The 19,345-nt window shown below is 51.4% G+C and overlaps 1 protein-coding gene and 1 long non-coding RNA gene across 3 annotated transcripts in view; both read left to right on the top strand.

The window, feature by feature from the left end:
- EXOSC5 (exosome component 5) overlaps positions 1-12,752 on the top strand; it is a 40,401-nt gene extending 27,649 nt beyond the window's left edge. For both annotated transcript variants that reach the window (XM_081019356.1, XM_081019357.1), the window contains exon 6: positions 12,163-12,752. In XM_081019356.1, coding sequence (XP_080875482.1) covers positions 12,163-12,255 — 93 coding nt within the window. In that variant the 3' untranslated portion in view covers positions 12,256-12,752. The remainder of the gene's footprint in view (positions 1-12,162) is intronic.
- Positions 12,753-16,752: 4,000 nt separating this feature from the next.
- On the top strand, positions 16,753-19,012 carry LOC308484632. The gene is made up of 2 exons (XR_013990060.1): positions 16,753-17,987; positions 18,020-19,012. It is a non-coding gene; the product is annotated as an uncharacterized lncRNA (long non-coding RNA).
- Positions 19,013-19,345: the final 333 nt, after the last annotated feature.

The following is a 19,345-nucleotide window of genomic DNA, read 5'->3' on the forward strand; positions in this document are numbered from 1 at the left end:
TGGGCCAGATGCGATTTCCAGCGCCACAGAAGCGAGTCTCCGCGCCGTGCTGCGCCGGTTTAGCTCAGTGTGCGGGGACTCGCCGAGCGGGTGGCTTGGTTCAGGGGCGGCTCGTGGGCCAGTTAAACAACCCCCGTGGGCCGCTTGTGGCCTATGGGCCTTAGGTTGCCTACCCCTGTCTTAGGTATTATGGCATCAGACATTCCAAGAGAGAAAAGGAGGATTTTTTTGTAGCAACAACAGCAGCGAGGATGCTGGTTGGCAAGGGGTGGAAAGGAGATAAAATCCCATCACTGGAGAGCCAGTGTAGTGTAGTGGTTAAGAGCAGTAGACTCATAATCTGGTGAACCGGGTTCGCATCTCTGCTCCTCCACATGAACTGGCAGGTGACCTTGGGCTAGTCACACTTCTCTGAAGTCTCTCAGCCTCATTCACCTCACAGAGTGTTTGTTGTGGGGGAGGAAGAGAAAGGAGAATGTTAGCCGCTTTGAGACTCCTTAGGGTAGTGATATATGGGACGTGGGTGGCGCTGTGGGTTAAACCACAGAGCCTAGGACTTGTAGATCAGAAGGTTGGCGGTTCGAATCCTCGCGACGGGGTGAGCTCCCGTTGCTCAGTCCCTGCTCCTGCCAACCTAGCAGTTCGAGAGCACGTCAAAGTGCAAGTAGATAAATAGGTACCGCTCCGGCAGGAAGGTAAACGGCATTTCCGGGCGCTGCACTGGTTCGCCAGAAGAAGCTTAGTCATGCTGGCCACATGACCCTGAAGCTGTACGCCGGCTCCCTCGGCCAATAAAGCGAGATGAGCGCCGCAACCCCAGAGTTGGCTACGACTGGACCTAATGGTCAGGGGTCCCTTTACCTTTACTTTTACCTTAGGGTAGTGATAAAGCAGGATATCAAATCCAAACTCCTCCTCCTCTTCTTCTTCTTCTTCTTCTTCTTCAAAAGAGGAGTGACAAGTTAAACTGCTTGAATATATGGAACTAGCGAATATGATGGAAAAGATCAGGGATAGATTGACCGAAAAGTTTAAAAAGGAATGGGAGATTTATGGGCAATATTTAAAAGAACATTGACCCCCCAATTAAAACTTTAGAATGCAGCCAATCAGAAGCCGAGGAAGTCGTGTCGGACGTTCGGGTTCCAAAGAACGTACGCAAACTGGGACACTCCCTTCTGGGTTTGCGGCATTCGGGAGCCAAAACGTTCGACTCGCAAGGCGTTCAGGATCCAAGGTACAACTGTGTATTGACTTGAGGGACAGGGAGGGCCCTCTGGCCCATGGCTTGAATGTGGCCCTCCAAGCCTCACCAGCTGACCGATGGGACTGTGCCCAAGCCGTACCCCATCTCCCTGAGCACCCCTCCTGCGAGCCCTTCTGCAACCCTTTACAAGCCTGGCAGGAAGGTGGAATTGAACTGTGCTCGTTCATGCCTTTTGCTTCCCCAAAAGGGAGAGAAGAGGGGTTTTTAGGAAGCTCTTGCCTTCTGCCACAAAGAGCCCTATGGTACGAAGAGAGCCATGGTCTCTACGTTACTCCTCCTCCTTCCTGGGAGCCACTCCAGAGCCCCAGGAGCTGGGGTGTCGGCGGCGAACAGCACACAGAGCCAGCATCCATCAGCAGCTGCCGAATCCTCTGCTGGGGGAAAGTTTTGCCTCTCGCAAGAGCAACAGGCGGCAAGAGCGCAGGCAATAAATAATTATGATTTACCTTCCATCGCCGGCATGAGCTCGGAGACACCAGCCGCATGCTAACGCTGCTGGCTTGGAAACCGTGCTGTGTAGAGGATGAGAAGGAAGGGAGGACAACGTTTCCCATCATTTTCAGCCGCAGCCGAGAGCTGCCTGGTCCCCACAGTGTTCTTGTTCTGCCTCCTCCTTCCCTGCGGCTCCTGAGCCGGGCGGGTTTTGCTTGGCTGGCTTCTGCAGCAGCGCTTTAAATCTACTTCATAGGTGGCTGTCTGGAAAAAACCTGGCCCTCTGCCCACAAAAGGACAAGGAGGTGATAAGCCCTTAAGCTGTGGCCAGGTTTGGGCGCAGGGGGTGAGAGACAGAGAAAGCAGAACAGTCCACCATCTAGCTTCAAAAAGTCACCCCCCCCAATTATACTTCATCTTAGTTGTTGTGTTGTATAGCTTTAATTGACGGCTGTTGTCTTCATATTTCTATGTAAATAGATTTGTGAGGTTGCATTTAATGTGGGGTGTGTGCGTATCTTTTTCTTTTGCAGCCTCTCACATCCGTCTTTGGCCATACTCCCCTTCAAGTTCTCTCCATTGTTCTTTACCATTTGTGGAAAATAATAATAATAATAATAATAATAATAATAATAATAATAATTAATAATTTATTTCTTTATTTATTATTTATACCCCGCCCATCTGGCTGGGCTTCCCCAGCCACTCTGGGCGGCTTCCAACAAAATATCAAAATACCATAATACATCAAACATTAAAAGCTTCCTTAAACAGGGCTGCCTTCAGATGTCTTCCAAAAGTCTGGTAGTTGTTCTCTTTGACATCCGGTGGGAGGGCATTCTGCCTGGTTCCCTGTAACTTGGCTTCTCGCCGTGAGGGAGCCACCAGAAGGCCCTCGGCGCCAGACCTCAGTGTCCAGGTAGAACGATGGGGGTGGAGACGCTCCTTCAGGTATACAGGACCGAGGCTGTTTAGGGCTTTAAAGGTCAGCACCAACCCTTTGAATTGTGCTCAGAAATGTACTTGGAGCCAATGTAGGTCTTTCAAGACCAGTGTTATGTGGTCTCGGTGGCCGCTCCCACTCACCAGTCTAGCTGCTGCCTGTCTTGGTAGAGTTGGAAGGGACCCCGAGGGTCATCCAGTCCAACCCCCTGCAACGCAGGAATCTTACCTAGATCATTCATGACAGATGGCCACACAACATCTGCTTAAAAACCTCCAGAGAAGGAGAGCCCACCAGTGGGAGCCCCTTCCACTGTCAAACATCTGTTGCCTCTACACAAGCTTTGTTGTTAGTTTTAGATTGCCCACCCAGCATATAGGGTGGTCACCCCCTTGGTCTTTTGAACTTGTAGGGTCTCCATGCGAACCCAGCCTTATTCCATCGGCCCAGATCACCTCTTGCCACGTGTCCTGCATGTGTCCATTTTAACTTTGTGGCCTTTCCCACTACATCTGTAGCTTTCCATCTTGGTCCTATCCAATTATTAGTTTTTCTGTCTTCTAATGATATTCCTAGAATTGCATGCTTCGTGGCATGCTGTGATATCCGTAAGCTGTCCTTATTTCTATTTCTCATGGTCTAGTTCCACTACATATCACAGTGACACACCCCTTAGTTACATTCTGTTTGGATTGCTGTAATGTGCCCTACATGCAACTGCTCAGAAACTTCAGCTGGCTCAGAGAGCTACAGCCAGAATGTTGACCAGGGCTGGTTATAGGGAGCTGTTACAACAACTCAACTAGACAGCATCTTAAAAAGCAGAGACATCACCTTGCCAACAAAGGTCCGTATAGTTAAAGCTATGGTTTTCCCAGTAGTGATGTATGGAAGTGAGAGCTGGACCATCAAGAAGGCTGATCGCCGAAGAATTGATGCTTTTGAATTATGGTGCTGGAGGAGACTCTTGAGAGTCCCATGGACTGCAAGAAGATCAAACCTCTCCATTCTTAAGGAAATCAGCCCTGAGTGCTCACTGGAAGGACAGATCGTGAAGCTGAGGCTCCAATACTTTGGCCACCTCATGAGAGGAGATGTTGGGGAAGATGGAGGGCATAAGGAGAAGGGGATGACAGAGGACGAGATGGTTGGACAGTGTTCTCGAAGCTCCCAGCATGAGTTTGACCAAACTGCGGGAGGCAGTGGAAGACAGGAGTGCCTGGCGTGCTCTGGTCCATGGGGTCATGAAGAGTCGGACATGACTAAACAACAACAACACAACAACTCAATTGGCTACCAGTTTGTTTCCTTGCACAATTCAGACCTATAAAGCCCTTTATGGGGCCCGTATTCCCTCATATGATCCTGCCTTGGTTCTGAGATCTTCTGGGGAGGCCCTTATCTCGGTCCCACCACCCTCACAGACACACAAGACAGGGCCGCCTTGGTGGTTGCTCCCAGACTTTAGAACTCCCTCCTTGGAAAAGCTAGACTGGCTCCCTCTTTGCTGTCCTTCCACCTTCTTGTTCCAGTGCAGGCTTTTGGAAATTGACTTTTTTTTTTTAAGTTAAAGGACTGGTGCTGTGCTGTTTTTATTAGAATTGGTTAAAAATGAATCAAAGGCATGCCATTAATTATATCAATGTTTAAGTGTGGATTCCCCCCACCCCATGTTTTTAGCTAGCTAAATAATGGGTGGCTAATCCAGTTTGAAACAACTAGCTCTTTGCGGTTGGCTGTACTGTCTGTGGTCCAGCACAGAGCCATGACTGCATTTCTTCCACCCGCTGAGACTTGGGTGCTTCAGAACGCTCCGCTCAGAGATGCCTGTCAGTCCAGCGGAAGAAGGCCAGGGAGGAAATTAAAACAACCCCTTTGAACTCTCCTGATAACAGCTGCTGAACGACGCCGTGGCAGATTTCCATCAAATTTCCTTGCATTTTAGCAAACGGCACAACAGCTAGATTTGGGGTGGCAGAACAGAGGTCCAAGTGCGTTGGTTGGGTGGCCTGGAAGATTCATCTTTTCATCTCCTGTTGCTCTGATTGCATCACCCTTTCCCTTAAGCACTGCCCTCCATCATGCTTTAATAAAACTCTTCATCACTTGGTGTCTGTGTGTCTGTCTCTGTCTCCTATCTCGCTTTTTCACCTTTGCCCTCTGCCCATCAGCTTTCCTCTGTGGCCTTCCCCTCTCTCCCACTATGTTCTCCCCCCTGCTAAGGAAAATCACTCCTCGTCCCCCACCCCATAATTTGAGGGGGACAAGCTCTCGGGGACCCCCGTTTTCAGCACAGCTTTTTCTCAGCCCTCCAGTTTCAGCTGGCTAGCAGGCTGCGAGCTTGACCTACCCGGAGGCCTGTCTGGATTTAGACCAGCTCCTGGAAGGAGCACAGGAGCTGAGTGGGAAGAGAGAGGTAGTCTTGGGTGCTGAGGGCAGAGGGCAGAAGGGCACATCTTGTATTGCCTAGTGCAGGGGTCGGCAAGCTTTACTGGCCATGGGCTGGATCACTCCCATGGAGATTGTCTGTGGGCCGGACTTGCACAGCGCAATGCCAGAAATCACATCTGCGCGTGTCCATGGCACCGGAAATCGCTTCTGCACATGCCCAGATGCCAAAAATCGCACCTGCACAGAAGCATTTTTTGGCGTCTGGACATGCGCAGATGCGATTTCTGGTATCTGCGCATGCGCAGACGCCATTTCCGGCGCCACTCGACGAGTCTCCGTGCTGCGCTGCTTTAGCACAGTGCACGGGGGACTTGCCAAGTGGGCGGCTCGGTTTGCGGGCGGCTTGTGGGACGGTGCAACAGTCTTCATGGGCCACATCCGGCCCATGGGCCACACGTTGCCGACTCCTGGCCTAATGTGAAAGGTTCCCCGTTCCCTGCTACTTTATAAAGGACCCTTCTCCCATTTCCCCCCACTCTTCCACCTTTGCAAAAGTGAGCCCTCCCTTCACATTGCAAGGGAAGAAATAAGGACGTTTCTATTCCTTGCCGTTGTGAAGATAGGCTTGAGAGTATGTGGGCCAATGTCTTGAGATTTCCAGCCATGAATGCCAGTGGGAAACAGGGCTTCAGCATCCAGGCAGAAGCAGGAATAAATCACACAGAATTGTGGAAACTGTGGCAGAAAATGAGTGAAGACGAGTCACGTTATTCGGGTTTCCTTGACGCAGGATTCGGGTGGCTTTGACACAGAAGAAGAAGAAGAAGAGGAGGAGGAGCTTGGATTTGTGATCCCGCTTTATTACTACCCGAAGGAGTCTCAAAGCAGCTAATGTTCTCCTTTCCCTTCCTTCCCCACAAGAAATTTACTTAGGGAAGTAATAGTGCCACTGTATTCTGCTCTGGTCAGACCTCACCTGGAGTACTGTGTCCAGTTCTGGGCACCGCAGTTCAAGAAGGACACTGACAAACTGGAACGTGTCCAGAGGAGGGCAACCAAAATGGTCAAAGGCCTGGAAACAATGCCTTATGAGGAACGGAGGTTAAGGGGTGATATGATAGCCATGTTCAAATATATAAAAGGATGTCACATAGAGGAGGGAGAAAGGTTGTTTTCTGCTGCTCCAGAGAAGCGGACACGGAGCAATGGATCCAAACTACAAGAAAGAAGATTCCACCTAAACATTAGGAAGAACTTCCTGACAGTAAGAGCTGTTTGACAGTGGAATTTGCTGCCAAGGAGTGTGGTGGAGTCTCCTTCTTTGGAGGTCTTTAAGCAGAGGCTTGACAACCATATGTTAGGAGTGCTCTGATGGTGTTTCCTGCTTGGCAGGGGGTTGGACTCGATGGCCCTTGTGGTCTCTTCCAACTCTATGATTCTATGAAATACTCTGTGAGGTGAGTGGGGCTGAGACTTCAGAGAAGTGTGACTGGCCCAAGGTCACCCAGCAGCTGCATGTGGAGGAGCGGAGACGCGAACCCGGTTCCCCAGATTACAAGTCCACCGCTCTTAACCACTACACCACACTGGCTCTCTGCTGGATCAGGCCAAAGGCCCACCTAATCCTGCTCCCTCTTCTCCCAGCGGCCAACCAGATGCCCGTGGGAAACCCGTAAGCGGGACCCGACCTCAAGAGCAGACTCTCCCCCTCCTGCGGTTTTCAGCAGCTGGTATTGCTGCCTCTGACCGTGGAGGCAGAACATAGCCATCATGGCTGCTGGTTTCCACTCCATTGCTTAAAGCACACCAGACACGGTTTTAGAATAATATAATAATAATTTTTATTTATACCCCGCCCTCCCCAGCCAAGGCCGGGCTCAGGGCGGCTTACAAGCAATAATAAAAACAAGTTGAATGATTACAACTTAAAAACAAAATTAAAATACAACATTAAAATATTGAAACATTAAAATATTAAAATGTAGCCTCATCGCAGGAGGAGAAGGAAAAGAAAAAAGAAAGAGAGGGAGGGAGGGAATCAAATTGGCTCCAAGCCAAAGGCCAGGCGGAACAACTCTGTCTTACAGGCCCTGCGGAAAGAAATCAGATCCTGCAGGGCCCTGGTCTCATGAGAGAGAGCGTTCCACCAGGCCGGGGCCAGAGTTGAAAAGGCCCTGGCTCTGGCTGAAGCTAATCTAACTTCCTTAGGGCCCGGGACCACTAGGGTGTTGCTATTTATGGACCTTGAGGCTCTCCGTGGGGCATACCAGGAGAGGCGGTCCCGTAGGTACGAGGGTCCTAGGCCGTGAAGGGCTTTAAAGGTCAAAAGCAGCACCTTAAATCTGACCCTGTACTCCAGCGGGAGCCAGTGCAGCTTGAACAGCTGTGTGAGGGGGAAACTACAGCTTTGGGGATTCCTCTGGGGAAGTTCTTGTGCTTTTAAAACCAGCGCTGAACGTACATTAAGGGTTCGGCGTGGATCATTGCAGTGTCAAAATGGGCGCCATGCATAGTGGGCGAAAGAAGCAAAACGAATTCTTTGCGAATCCTTCGCCTCTCCCTCCTCAGAGAGGCCTTCCTGGCACTTTGAGGCCTGCCCCTGTGCGTTACCGTGGCAGCCGAGACGCTTCAGAGAAAAGAGCAGGAGGGCGCGCTCACTTCCCTCTCCCAGCGCTGCGCTTCGTGTGGCGAGCGTGCCCGCTTGTGGAACGCGCCGGAAGATTGATGCGACGTCGTATTGAGCGGGAGGACCGAGCCGGTTCCCTTATTTGTAGCCGTTTGTCCACGTTCCAGCTCGCCGTGTCCGTAAATCACTTGCCAGATGCAGCTGCCTCCCAGCGCACGCCTTTGCCGACAGGCGGGTTAAGACGCCGAAGCAGGAGCCGCTGCCGCTGCCACCCTGGCCCTGCCACATGTGTGCCAGGGCTGGTAATTGAGTTGGGAAGTCCTCGCGAGGGACCTGACAGTCCTGGCGGGCAGCTTGTCTGCCATGTCAAGTAGGGGAAGAGAGGGAGCTGAGATCTCTATCCTTGTTTTTGTGTGTTTTGAGGTTTGGACACTTTCCCCCTCGCATATAAATGGACTAATTAAGACGCAAGGAACGTCGGTGGGGAGCGTGGCGGCGGCGGCTTTTGACCCCCCATTCTTCACAGAGGTTGCTGGGGGGGTGTCAGCGAAGCAGCCCTGAGGTTTAATTGGCCTCAGGGAGCTGGTGGGAGATGGGTAGCAAGGCAGGATTTTTTCATTTCTTGCATCTGATTTCTTCTTCTTCTTCTCCCCCCGCCCCCGGGGAAAGGCCTTTTGTTGCTCAGCCCTTTGATAGCTCCCTGCCTTTCGTCTCCCTACTGAGATCCTTCCTCTCATTCTCTCTCTGCACCCTTTCTCCCCCATATAAAAAAAAAACCCCTCGCTTTCTTCTCGGCGTAACTTTTGTTCTCTTCCTTTCCCCTCTATCCTTGGTTTGCTTTCCATCTGCCTGGGGCTGGAATTGGCAAGCCGGCTGCGGGAAGCCAGTGGTGGGCTTTGCAAGAGCAGGCTTTGATTCATTCTGTCAGGAGCTGGGCCCTGCAGGCTGCCCAGGACCAGTTCCCATCGCTGCAGAGCAGGAGGTAGGCAGAAAAACAGCATGCACAGGTGTCAAGACTCTGCCCTGACAGAGGGAGCCCAGCCCAGCCCAGAGCTAGTAAAGGTAAAGGGACCCCTGACCATTAGGTCCAGTCGTGACCAACTCTGGGGTTGCGGCGCTCATCTCGCTTTACTGGCCGAGGGAGCCGGCGTACAGCTTCTGGGTCATGTGGCCAGCATGACTAAGCCGCTTCTGGCAAACCAGAGCAGCGCATGGAAACGCCATTTACCTTCCCGCTGGAGTGGTACCTATTTATCTACTTGCACTTTGAAGTGCTTTTGAACTGCTAGGTTGGCAGGAGCAGGGACTGAGCAATGGGAGCTCACCCCGTTGCGGGGATTCGAACTGTCGACCTTCTGATTGGCAAGCCCTAGGCTCTGTGGTTTAACCAACTGCGCCACCTGCGTCCCTAGCCCGGAGCTATATGCACATAAAACATGTGCTAGTACAGGGTTGGTCCTCCAGCATCGACCTGATTGCCAGGGGGATTCCCCTCAAAGCCAAATCTAGTTTCCCTGCTTTTGATCAGCAGCAGCCTTGGGATGTAATTAGGGCTGGGCAATATATTGATACATCATCACAAACTGGTTTGGAATCTGTATTGTGATCTCGGTTTCATAATTTTTGACCTGGCCATATATTGCAAATCATGATGTGTGTGTGTGCTATGCAGAAATCACAAGGCAGGGAAAACCATGAAGCCAGCCAGTGTTCCTACATAGCTCCATCCTTATTCCAGACATGATATATTGGTATATGGCAGTGATAGATCACAGTGTTGAAAACCAGATAATCGGCCAGCCCTAGATGCAATTGATGCCTCCCAGGCATGAGGCCAGGCTCAGGGTTCATACCAGGTAGTGTGGGGCAGTGGGTAGAGTGGGGCCACCCATTCAGGTGGCTGCAGCAGATCCGATCAGCTTCTTGCCTCTCCAAATCATCTTTGCATCATTCCAAGCTGCTGGTGTCGCAGTGGGCTTGCTTGTCGAAAGATCCAGGTCCAGATCTTTTTCCTACCATGAAGGTGATAACCATTACTTATATTCACCTGTCAACGAAAGCAACTTACATTAAAAAAACAACAACAAATCCAGAGGTAACAAAGACAATAAAACCAGGAGTGAGCGAAAGCTAAAACATTCGTCCAAAGTACGTACTTTGGAGAACAAATCCTGCCCACCCCATTATAGGATGAGTACAAAAAAGGAGAGGAGCTTTTGAAACATGTTGCTCTGTCTGTCAGCCTAACCCAGGGGTCAGCAAACTTTTTCAGCAGGGGACTGGTCCACTGTCGCTCAGACCTTGTGGGGGGCCGGACTATATTTTGGAAAAAAAATATGAACGAATTCCTGTGCCCCACAAATAACCCAGAGATGCATTTTAAATAAAAGCACACATTCTACTCATGTAAAAACACCAGGCAGGTCCCACAAATAACCCAGAGATGCATTTTAAATAAAAGCACACATTCTACTCATGTAAAAATACCAGGCAGGTCCCACAAATAACCCAGAGATGCATTTAAAATAATAGGGCACCTTCTACTAATGTAAAAACACGCTGATTCCTGGACCTTCCACGGGCTGGATTTAGAAGGTGATTGGGCCGGATCCGGCCCCCGGGCCTTAGTTTGCCTACCCATGGCCTAACCCACTGATGGCTACTGCTAATGATGGCTGCATCCTGGCTCCGGGCTCAGAGGCAACATGCCTCTCAAGGCCAGTCACTGGGGGAGAACAGCGAGAGAAGCCTGCTGCGCTCCTGCCCTTGCTTGTGGGCCCCCTTCAAGGGCCTGTGGGAAGGCAGGGGCTGGACCAGATGGGCTTTTGGTCTGGCCCACCAGGGCTCTCCTTCCTTCCTTGGGAAGCTGTGATTCAGAGGTCACTCTGGACTCCCTGCAAAAGTGTAGGCATAAAGAATAGTCAATGAGCTTACTTGAATTATATCCCCGAAGGTGGGAGGAAGCTTTTAGGTGGATTGATGCATATCTGAGGACAGCTCCCTGTGATCCTGAGGCTGCAGAAGAGTCTTCTTAGTAACCTGTTCGGGAGCTACTGGTACTCTTTTAAATCTGTGCCTCCGGTGACATCTTTCTGGCCCCAGGTACAGTGGTAACTTGGGTTACAGACCCTTCAGGTTACAGACTCCGCTAACCCAGAAATAGTACCTCGGGTTAAGAACTTTGCTTCAGGATGAGAACAAAAATTGTGCAGCAGCAGCAGGAGGCCCCATAAGCTAAAGTGGTGCTTCAGGTTAAGAACAGTTTCAGGTTAAGAACGGACCTCTGGAACGAATTAAGTTCTTAACCTGAGGTACCACTGTATAGACTTAGCTTCCCACTCCGAGGTGGCACTGTTTTGTTTGTGTGGCTGCTGCAGGTTTTTGTTGTTGTTGTTTAGTCGTTTAGTCGTGTCCGACTCTTTGTGACCCCCTGGACCAGAGCACGCCAGGCACTCCTGTCTTCCACTGCCTCCCGCAGTTTGGTCAAACTCATGCAGGTAGCTTCGAAAACACTGTCCGACCATCTTCGTCCCCTTCTGCTTGTGCCTTCCATTTTTCCCAACATCAGGGTCTTTTCCAGGGAGTCTTCTCTTCTCATGGCCAAAGTCTTGGAGCCTCAGCTTCAGGATCTGTCCTTCCAGTGAGCACTCAGGGCTGATTTCCTTCAGAATGAATAGGTTTGATCTTCTTGCAGTCCATGGGACTCTCAAGAGTCTCCTCCAGCGCCATCATTCAAAAGCATCAATTCTTCGGCGATCAGCCTTCTCTCACTTCCATACATCACTACTGGGAAAACCATAGCTTTAACTATACAGACCTTTGTTGGGAAGGTGATGTCTCTGCTTTTTAAGATGCATGTTTTTAAATGGGCACAAAACATTCGGAAACCTTTGGGTAACCAGCCTAATCATAAGTAATAAAGCCATAGTAACGAACATGGGGCTCTGGTGCATTGCCGCAAGGGAGAGTCTGTTGGAAGCATCAAGGGCAAGCATTGCCACTCGCCTTGCCACACACACACGTCTGGGAGATGGGCAGGGATTGCTTTTGCTGCTATTTAGGTGCTTTGTAATTTATCGTCAAGCATTATTTCAGCATCTGTTAACTTGAGTTGTTTCTTTGGCCTACCAGTGTGACGTTTAGTTTCATAGCTGTTAACGCATCGTCTTGAAATGTTGTCGTACCTTGTGTTGTGGCGTTCTTGTGAGCCGTTTTGAGCACAGTTCTGCCATGGAAAAGTGGCCTACACACAAACGATGGCGATGGTCGATTCCAAGGGCAAACCAAAATCGTAGGAGCTGGGGAATCTGAAACTGACTACAGGTTCCCTCGCAGAGGAGAACTGCCTGCCAAAATCTCCGCCATATGCCACCTTCAACAATGCTGTTGCCCTCGAGTGTGCTACTATGGCTTTTTTTGGGGGGGGAGGACCCTTTTCCCCTCCCCCAGATCTTTAGGGACCCTTTCCCCTTCCAGCATAACCACCTCTCTTCCTCTCCACAGCTCCAGAAATGTATTGCCGCTTCCCAGCTAGCTTCTGACGCCATCTTCCAGTTTTATCGCGATTCGGCTCACAGGAAATACTCCAAGTGGTGACTCTTCACACCCCCCCCCCCAAGTGGAACAGAGCAGAGACTTGATCGCTTAAAAATGACGCTACGTAGCGTTGGCTGGATCAGTGCTGCCTCCCCACGCACCTCCAGCCTTCATTCTCCCGCATCCTTTGCTCCGAAAGGAGAGGTGCCGTTTGATCAGGCTGCCGTTAACAGAGATTGTGGAACGGGCTGTGGTTTAAGATGGCAGGATCCTGAAAAAGCTGGGCCTTCATTGCCACGGGCTGTGCGCTGTGGCGCTCCATATCTGCTGTCCCCAAGCACATGGGCTTCCAGCTCTCTCACATTTTGGTAAGCACGTGTCTCCCCCCCACACTCCCCAATGAAAGACATTGTTTCCGCACAGATTGCTAGGTGGCTGTCTCTCAGCTTGGCCTAGTTGTGAAGCCAAGTTCTTCCTTTTGGATCCTCTGCTCTCCGCTTTGCCTAAAATAGTTTTTTTTTTGTCTGTGTGGACATTAAAGAACATGTTTTCCTTTTCTTTTGTTCCCCCCCGACTGTGCTATAAACTGTCTTTACCTACCCTAATGAAGCAGCGGAGAAAAACCTCTCCTGTTTGAAATCTGCAGGCACCTGTGTTGCCTGCTGTCTGATGTTTCCCTCAAGCAGTTCATAGAAAAGTTGGAAGGGACCACAGGGGGTCATCTAGTCCAACCCCTGCAACACAGAGACAGGAATCTTTCGCCCAACGTGGGGCTCGAACCCGTGACCCTGAGATTAAGAGCCTCGTGCTGTACTGACCGAGCTCGAGCATTCCCTTTTGAGCCAGGGACGAGCAGTGGTTAGAGCATCGGACTCTGGTTCGAATCCCCACTCAGCCACCAAGCTCACGGTCGCGCACTTTCTCTGCCTTGCCTACCCAGCATTTTCCCAGAGTGAGGCTCGCCCTTTGCACTCCAGGTGTGCTGACCCCTGCAGTTTCCCCGAATGTGGGAAACTGGACTATATCATTTGTAAGGTAAAGGTAAAGGGACCCCTGACCATTAGGTCCAGTCGTGGCCGACTCTGGGGTTGCGGCGCTCATCTCACTTTATTGGCTGAGAGAGCCGGCGTACAGCTTCTGGGTCATGTGGCCAGCATGACTAAGCCGCTTCTGGCAAACCAGAGCAGCGCACAGAAACGTCGTTTACCTTTCCGCTGGAGTGATACCTATTTATCTACCAGCACTTTGACGTGCTTTCAAACTTCTAGGTTGGCGGGAGCAGGGACCGAGCAATAGGAGCTCACCTTGGCGCAGGGATTCGAACCGCTGACCTTCCGATTGGCAAGTCCTAGGCTCTGTGGTTTAACCCACAGCGCCACCCGCGTCCCTATATCATTTGTGGTCAGTGATAAAATTGGGGCGAGGCGTGTGTGCTGCTGTGAGCATTTTTAATTCATAATAATACGAATGGTGATGAAAATAGGAAAACGTAGCCTAGCTGCTTTCAAAGCACAACAGCTGGGATGAGCAATTGGGGCCTTGGGTGGAGAAAGGAATTGCCACCGATGGCTTCAAGCCATTGATGACTATCTGGAGGCAGCCGTGCTTCTGAAAACCACCTTCTGCTTCCCTGCATAATGCCCTTGAGGTTTGGAGATAGAACCCCTTCATTGCAACCATCTTTCAAGCACTCTGTGCACCTCCGTCATTGCCCAAGCCTTGCGATCTCCGGATTTCATTGCTCCCATCCAGACTGGGATGGTGTCTGTGCGTGAGACAATGCCTGGATTTGCCCCCACCGTTCTCCATTGGATCCTGGCACACCCTTGCTGCTCCCGCTGCGTAATCCATGGGGACAGCCTGCCTTGGATGGCCCACCCCTGCCCAGTACACCGAGATGCACCCACCCCTTGCCATTCTCATACATGCCTTGAACCTGGCATATGATGGAGATGTAGAGCTCCACGCAGTCCCCGTGCTCATTAATATTCTGCGGAACTTCCCTGCTTGTTTTTAATTTTGCAGTTTGGCAGCCGCCGGTGGGGAGAGCGCAGCCCCTGCCAAATCGGAGCTTGGCTGATACTTCTTCATTGCCTTCCTCTGCCTCGGAACGCAGCAACGTATTGGTTAAGGTCGGGGAGCGGGGTCTGGTTTGGGAAAGGCCTCCTGCCCCCTTCCAAGGGGGATCCTGGGCTCAGATCGGCACTGCAAAAGTAGAGAGAGACTTTCATTGCGGTTGGATAGCCTTCCTGCCCTCAAAGGGTTGTTCCCAAATCTTGGGGCACAGAAGCGTTCTTTATTGGCGTGAACCCAGCCGACCTTTCCTCCCAGAGCTGGCAGATACTGCTTAATAACCATTTTAATATGGCACTTAGTCTTTTAATCACCCCCACTTTGTCCTTGCAAAGAGATTGCAAGGTTACAGCACATTCTTAGGAGAACAGAGTCCCATGTTGCTGGCTCCTGAACTTTGGAGCTGGGTGTGTGGGTGGGTGTTTTGCAGATTTACTTCACAGCTTCTCAGCCAAAATCTAGTTTTCTGGGGGAGGGTCAGATCCCACTGTTTGCCACTTCAAGTTCCTCTCCCTCATCCTTCCCTTCAGACAACTGGCAAGAGAAGCAGGGGGAGCTGCGGAACATAGAAGGGCAAGAAGAAAAAGCAATAATGGGGAAAAGTAGGGTGGCTTAGGGAAATTGCAGGCTGGGGTTTGACCTCTCCCTCCCAACCCAGGCACGCCTGGAAGAAGCGGACCATTTGGATCCCTTCCAATCGGGATTCAGGCCTCATCACGGGACTGAAACTGCCTTGGTCGCACTGGTTGATGATCTCCGGCGGGCTAGGGACAAAGGTGAGAGCTGTTTCCTAGTTCTGCTGGATCTCTCAGCGGCGTTTGATACCATCGACCATAACATCCTTCTGGACCGTCTTGAGGGGCTGGGAGCTGGGGGCACTGTCATACAGTGGTTCCGCTCCTTCCTCCTGGGCCGTGTTCAGAAAGTGGTGGTGGGGGATGAGTGTTCAGACCCTTGGGCTCTCACTTGTGGGGTGCCTCAGGGTTCTGTCCTCTCCCCCATGCTTTTTAATATCTATATGAAGCCGCTGGGAGAGATCATCAGGGGGTTTGGACTGGGTGTTCATCAGTATGCAGATGACACCCAGCTCTACCTCTCCTTTAAATCAGAACCAGTGAAGGCGGTGAAGGTCCTGTGTGAGTGTCTGGAGGCGGTTGGAGGATGGATGGCGGCAAACAGATTGAGGTTGAATCCTGACAAGACAGAAGTACTGTTTCTGGGGGACAGGAGGCGGGCAGGTGTGGGGGATTCCCTGGTCCTGAATGGGGTAACCGTGCCCCTGAAGGACCAGGTGCGCAGCCTGGGAGTCATTTTGGACTCACAGCTGTCCATGGAGGCACAGGTTAAATCCGTGTCCAGGGCAGCTGTGTACCAGCTCCATCTGGTACGTAGGTTGAGACCCTATCTGCCCGCGGACTGCCTCGCCAGAGTGGTGCATGCTCTGGTTATCTCCCGCTTGGACTACTGCAATGCGCTCTACGTGGGGCTACCTTTGAAGGTGACCCGGAAACTACAACTAATCCAGAATGCAGCAGCCAGACTGGTGACTGGGAACAGCCGCCGAGACCATATAACACCGGTCTTGAAAGACCTACATTGGCTCCCAGTACGTTTCCGAGCACAATTCAAAGTGTTGGTGCTGACCTTTAAAGCCCTAAACGGCCTCGGTCCAGTATACCTGAAGGAGCGTCTCCACCTCCATCGTTCTACCCGGACACTGAGGTCCAGCACCGAGGGCCTTCTGGCGGTTCCCTCACTGCGAGAAGCCAAGTTACAGGGAACCAGGCAGAGGGCCTTCTCGGTAGTGGCGCCCTCCCTGTGGAACGCCCTCCCACCAGATGTCAAAGAGAACAACAACTACCAGACTTTTAGAAGACATCTGAAGGCAGCCCTGTTTAGGGAAGCTTTTAATGTTTGATGTATCATAGTATTTTAATATTCTTTTGGAAGCCGCCCAGAGTGGCTGGGGAAACCCAGCCAGATGGGCGGGGTATAAATAATAAATTATTATTATTATTATATTATTATTATCCCTTTGAAATGCCCTAGTTAGCTGAAAACTCTGTTTGCAACCTTAGCATTACTGTTTGCATCTCGTCACGTGTGTGTGTGTGTGTGTGTGGATATGTAGGAATGCAGGTGGCGCTGTGGGTTAAACCACAGAGCCTAGGACTTGCCGATCAGAAGGTCAGCGGTTCGAATCCCCTCGACGGGGTGAGCTCCCGTTGCTCAGTCCCTGCTCCTGCCCAACCTAGCAGTTCGAAAGTGCGTCAAAGTGCAAGTAGATAAATAGGTCCCGCTCCGGCTGGAAGGTAAACGGCGTTTCCGTGTGCTGCTCTGGTTCGCCAGAAGCGGCTTAGTCCTGCTGGCCACATGACCCGGAAGCTGTACGCCGGCTCCCTCGGCCAGTAAAGCGAGATGAGTGCCGCAACCCCAGAGTCGGCCACGACTGGACCTAATGGTCAGGGGTCCCTTTTTTATAGATTGGTTTCCCAGTTATGTGCCTGTGGAACAGAGCCAACCAACTTGTACTCGCATCGTATGAGGTGTTGGCTCCTGTGCTTCAGGAGGCAGCTCCCACAGTGTGGTTGCTAAGCCGTATCATCCATCTCCATCAGGTCACTGTAAATGACGAACGATGGGGCTGTCCTTGGGTTAAGTTCCTGGCAAAGCCTACTACCCCCCTCCCTGGTTTCTTTCCCCAAACTCTTCCCTCCTTCCAGAGATCCAGCCGCTCTCTTAACCTTCACCAGCTGCCCTGGGAAGAGGCAAACGGCCTGCTTTGATTAATGAGCCTAATTGAGTTGATGAAATGATCTTTTTTTTAATTTCCCCCACCGGTGCTTTCTGAGGTCTTCATCGTTTCCTTATTTAAACCAGCTGTCCCTCTGGAAAAATCCCCTCTGGCTTCGAAACGGCAGGATAGCATCACCACGCATGCATGCGCAAGCATCCTCCTCGTGTTTCTCCCCCCCTGGCCTAAACACCCTCAACCACCAACTCCTCCTCTTCCTCCTTCTCCATCTCCTCCTCCTCCGTAAAGGACGGGGCGACCTCGTCTCCCCTTTCCCCAGTACAAAGCAAGACTCTGTTCCCAACCGCTGCACTCTCTGCCTCCTGCTCTCCGCAATGAATATTCAATCAAGGCTGTGCTATGTATTATTTCCCGCTCTTTCTGCCCCACCGCGGCCTCCTTGGGGAAAAAACACTGAGATTTTAATTTGCAGGCTCCGTGGGGCAGGTGTGCAGGGGTGTCTGTGTGTGACAGATGGAAGGGATCAAAGTGAGAGCGCTGTCACTCAGCTTCCTCCATTTGGAGAGAGGCGATGGAGGCCAGACACACGTCCTTCTTTGCTCTCTTTTCAATTAGGCAGGCTTCGTCTGAATCGGTTTCCTCTCCCCCCGCCCAAGGCTTCCTCGCGCTCTTGGGTTTCGATGCCTTCTGATCTGCCTCTTACTCATTAGGCAGCAAATGCAAGAGCAACCAAAACCACCTCTGGTCTTGCCTGGGCACAGCCACGGCTGCTGCCTCCCCCCCCTTCACAAAAATGGACCTTGGCTTGCCACCCTGCGATCCAGCCTAGAGGCTTGTTACTGCTCGCTCGGCTCCTCCTGACTTCTGGAGCGGGGAAGAGGCTGAGAGCGATAAATTCCACCCACTCTCTTTAAAATCTGCCGCATGCTTTGAGTCAGACCGTCGACTGTGCCAGCCCACGGTGGTTCTGTCTCCCAGAGATGCCAGCGTTGCAAGGGGGCAGGCCCCCCTTGCAGGCTCTGCTGAGGGCGAAATCCTGAGTGCCCGAGTGATTTGGGGGTCCAGCGGAGGATCCAAGCAGTAAATGTATATTTTTTACGTCCTACCATCTTGGTTACACAGGCCCAGAACCAAGCACTCAGCCGTTTTCAGAGAATCCTAGTTTTCCTTTTACCAAAGCAATCTTGTTTCTAGCCCTGGAATGAGCAGTTGAGGTTCATGGGCCAAGGGTCAGTTAGCTGGGGGGAATTCATTGGCAAAAAGATGGTGGGGTGCTGGCTTTAAGTGGCATTTAGAGAGAAATTCAGTAGCAGATGCTCATAACTAGTGGGGTTTGCATCAAAATGTTGCAGCGTTTGGAGTGTTCCTGTTCACTGTGCTGGCCAGCTAGCTAGCTAGCTGACCTTCCTTCAGGATACTCCATTCCGTTCCACCTACCAGCAAGTTTCTGTCCCTTCCGTAATCATAATTCTGCTGCCACTGAGCTGTTTTGCCTCTCCTTCCACCCCACTTCAGTTCCCCCCCTATATATGTCTTTATGTGTTTCTGCAAAGCTTGTGTTTCCCCAAAAGAAAAGCCCCGCTGGATCAGGCCAAAGGCCCATTGAATCCCGCATCCTGTTCTCACAGAAGCCACCCAGCTGCCCGTGGGAATGCTGATCACTACAAAAGCGGCTGGCATACAGAGATACGCTGCCTGTGACAGTGGAAAGACTCCCTTTCAACAGGAGCGCTGTTTTGACGTCATAAGAGGCGATAGCCACACCTGGACGTCAGGAATCTGGTCAGAATAGCTGATTGGAACCTGCATGTACAGATGCACTGTATCTGTGTCAACAGATGAGGATAAGGAACAGGCGCCTTTCTAGGTGTCTCAGAAGTGCTGAGGGCAGCAGGTGGCGGCAGGCTTTGTTTCTATGCCAAGAAGTGAAGAAGCGAGGGAGGGGAACCTAACGGAGCATCAATAACTTTGGGTCAAAAAAGCTCAACACATTTTGTGTCCAGAGTCTCACTTTTTGAAATATGGCAACCCTAGTTCGCTCCCTCCTCCTCCTCAGTCTCAGTGTTGCTGCTGGTTAGAACATAGCAGGTAGAAGGGCAAACTGAGGATTAGTTGGCTTTGCAGGTCATTGTCCTCCGGCGCCCCCTACTGCTAGGCTCCCTTCCTTCTGCCCTATCTGTCCCAATGGGACCCAGCCGCAACTCAGCTACACCACTGCTGCGGATACAGATCTGCGGGGATGAGGTGAGCCATTTCCAGGTCAGCCGCCTCTGCATCAGGCTGTCAATAATGGCCTGTAGCCGATCCAAAAATCAAGACGCA

The sequence above is a fragment of the Podarcis pityusensis genome (assembly GCF_964106645.2).
Source record: "Podarcis pityusensis genome assembly, chromosome: 8".
In the NCBI taxonomy this organism is placed as follows: Eukaryota; Metazoa; Chordata; class Lepidosauria; order Squamata; family Lacertidae; genus Podarcis; species Podarcis pityusensis.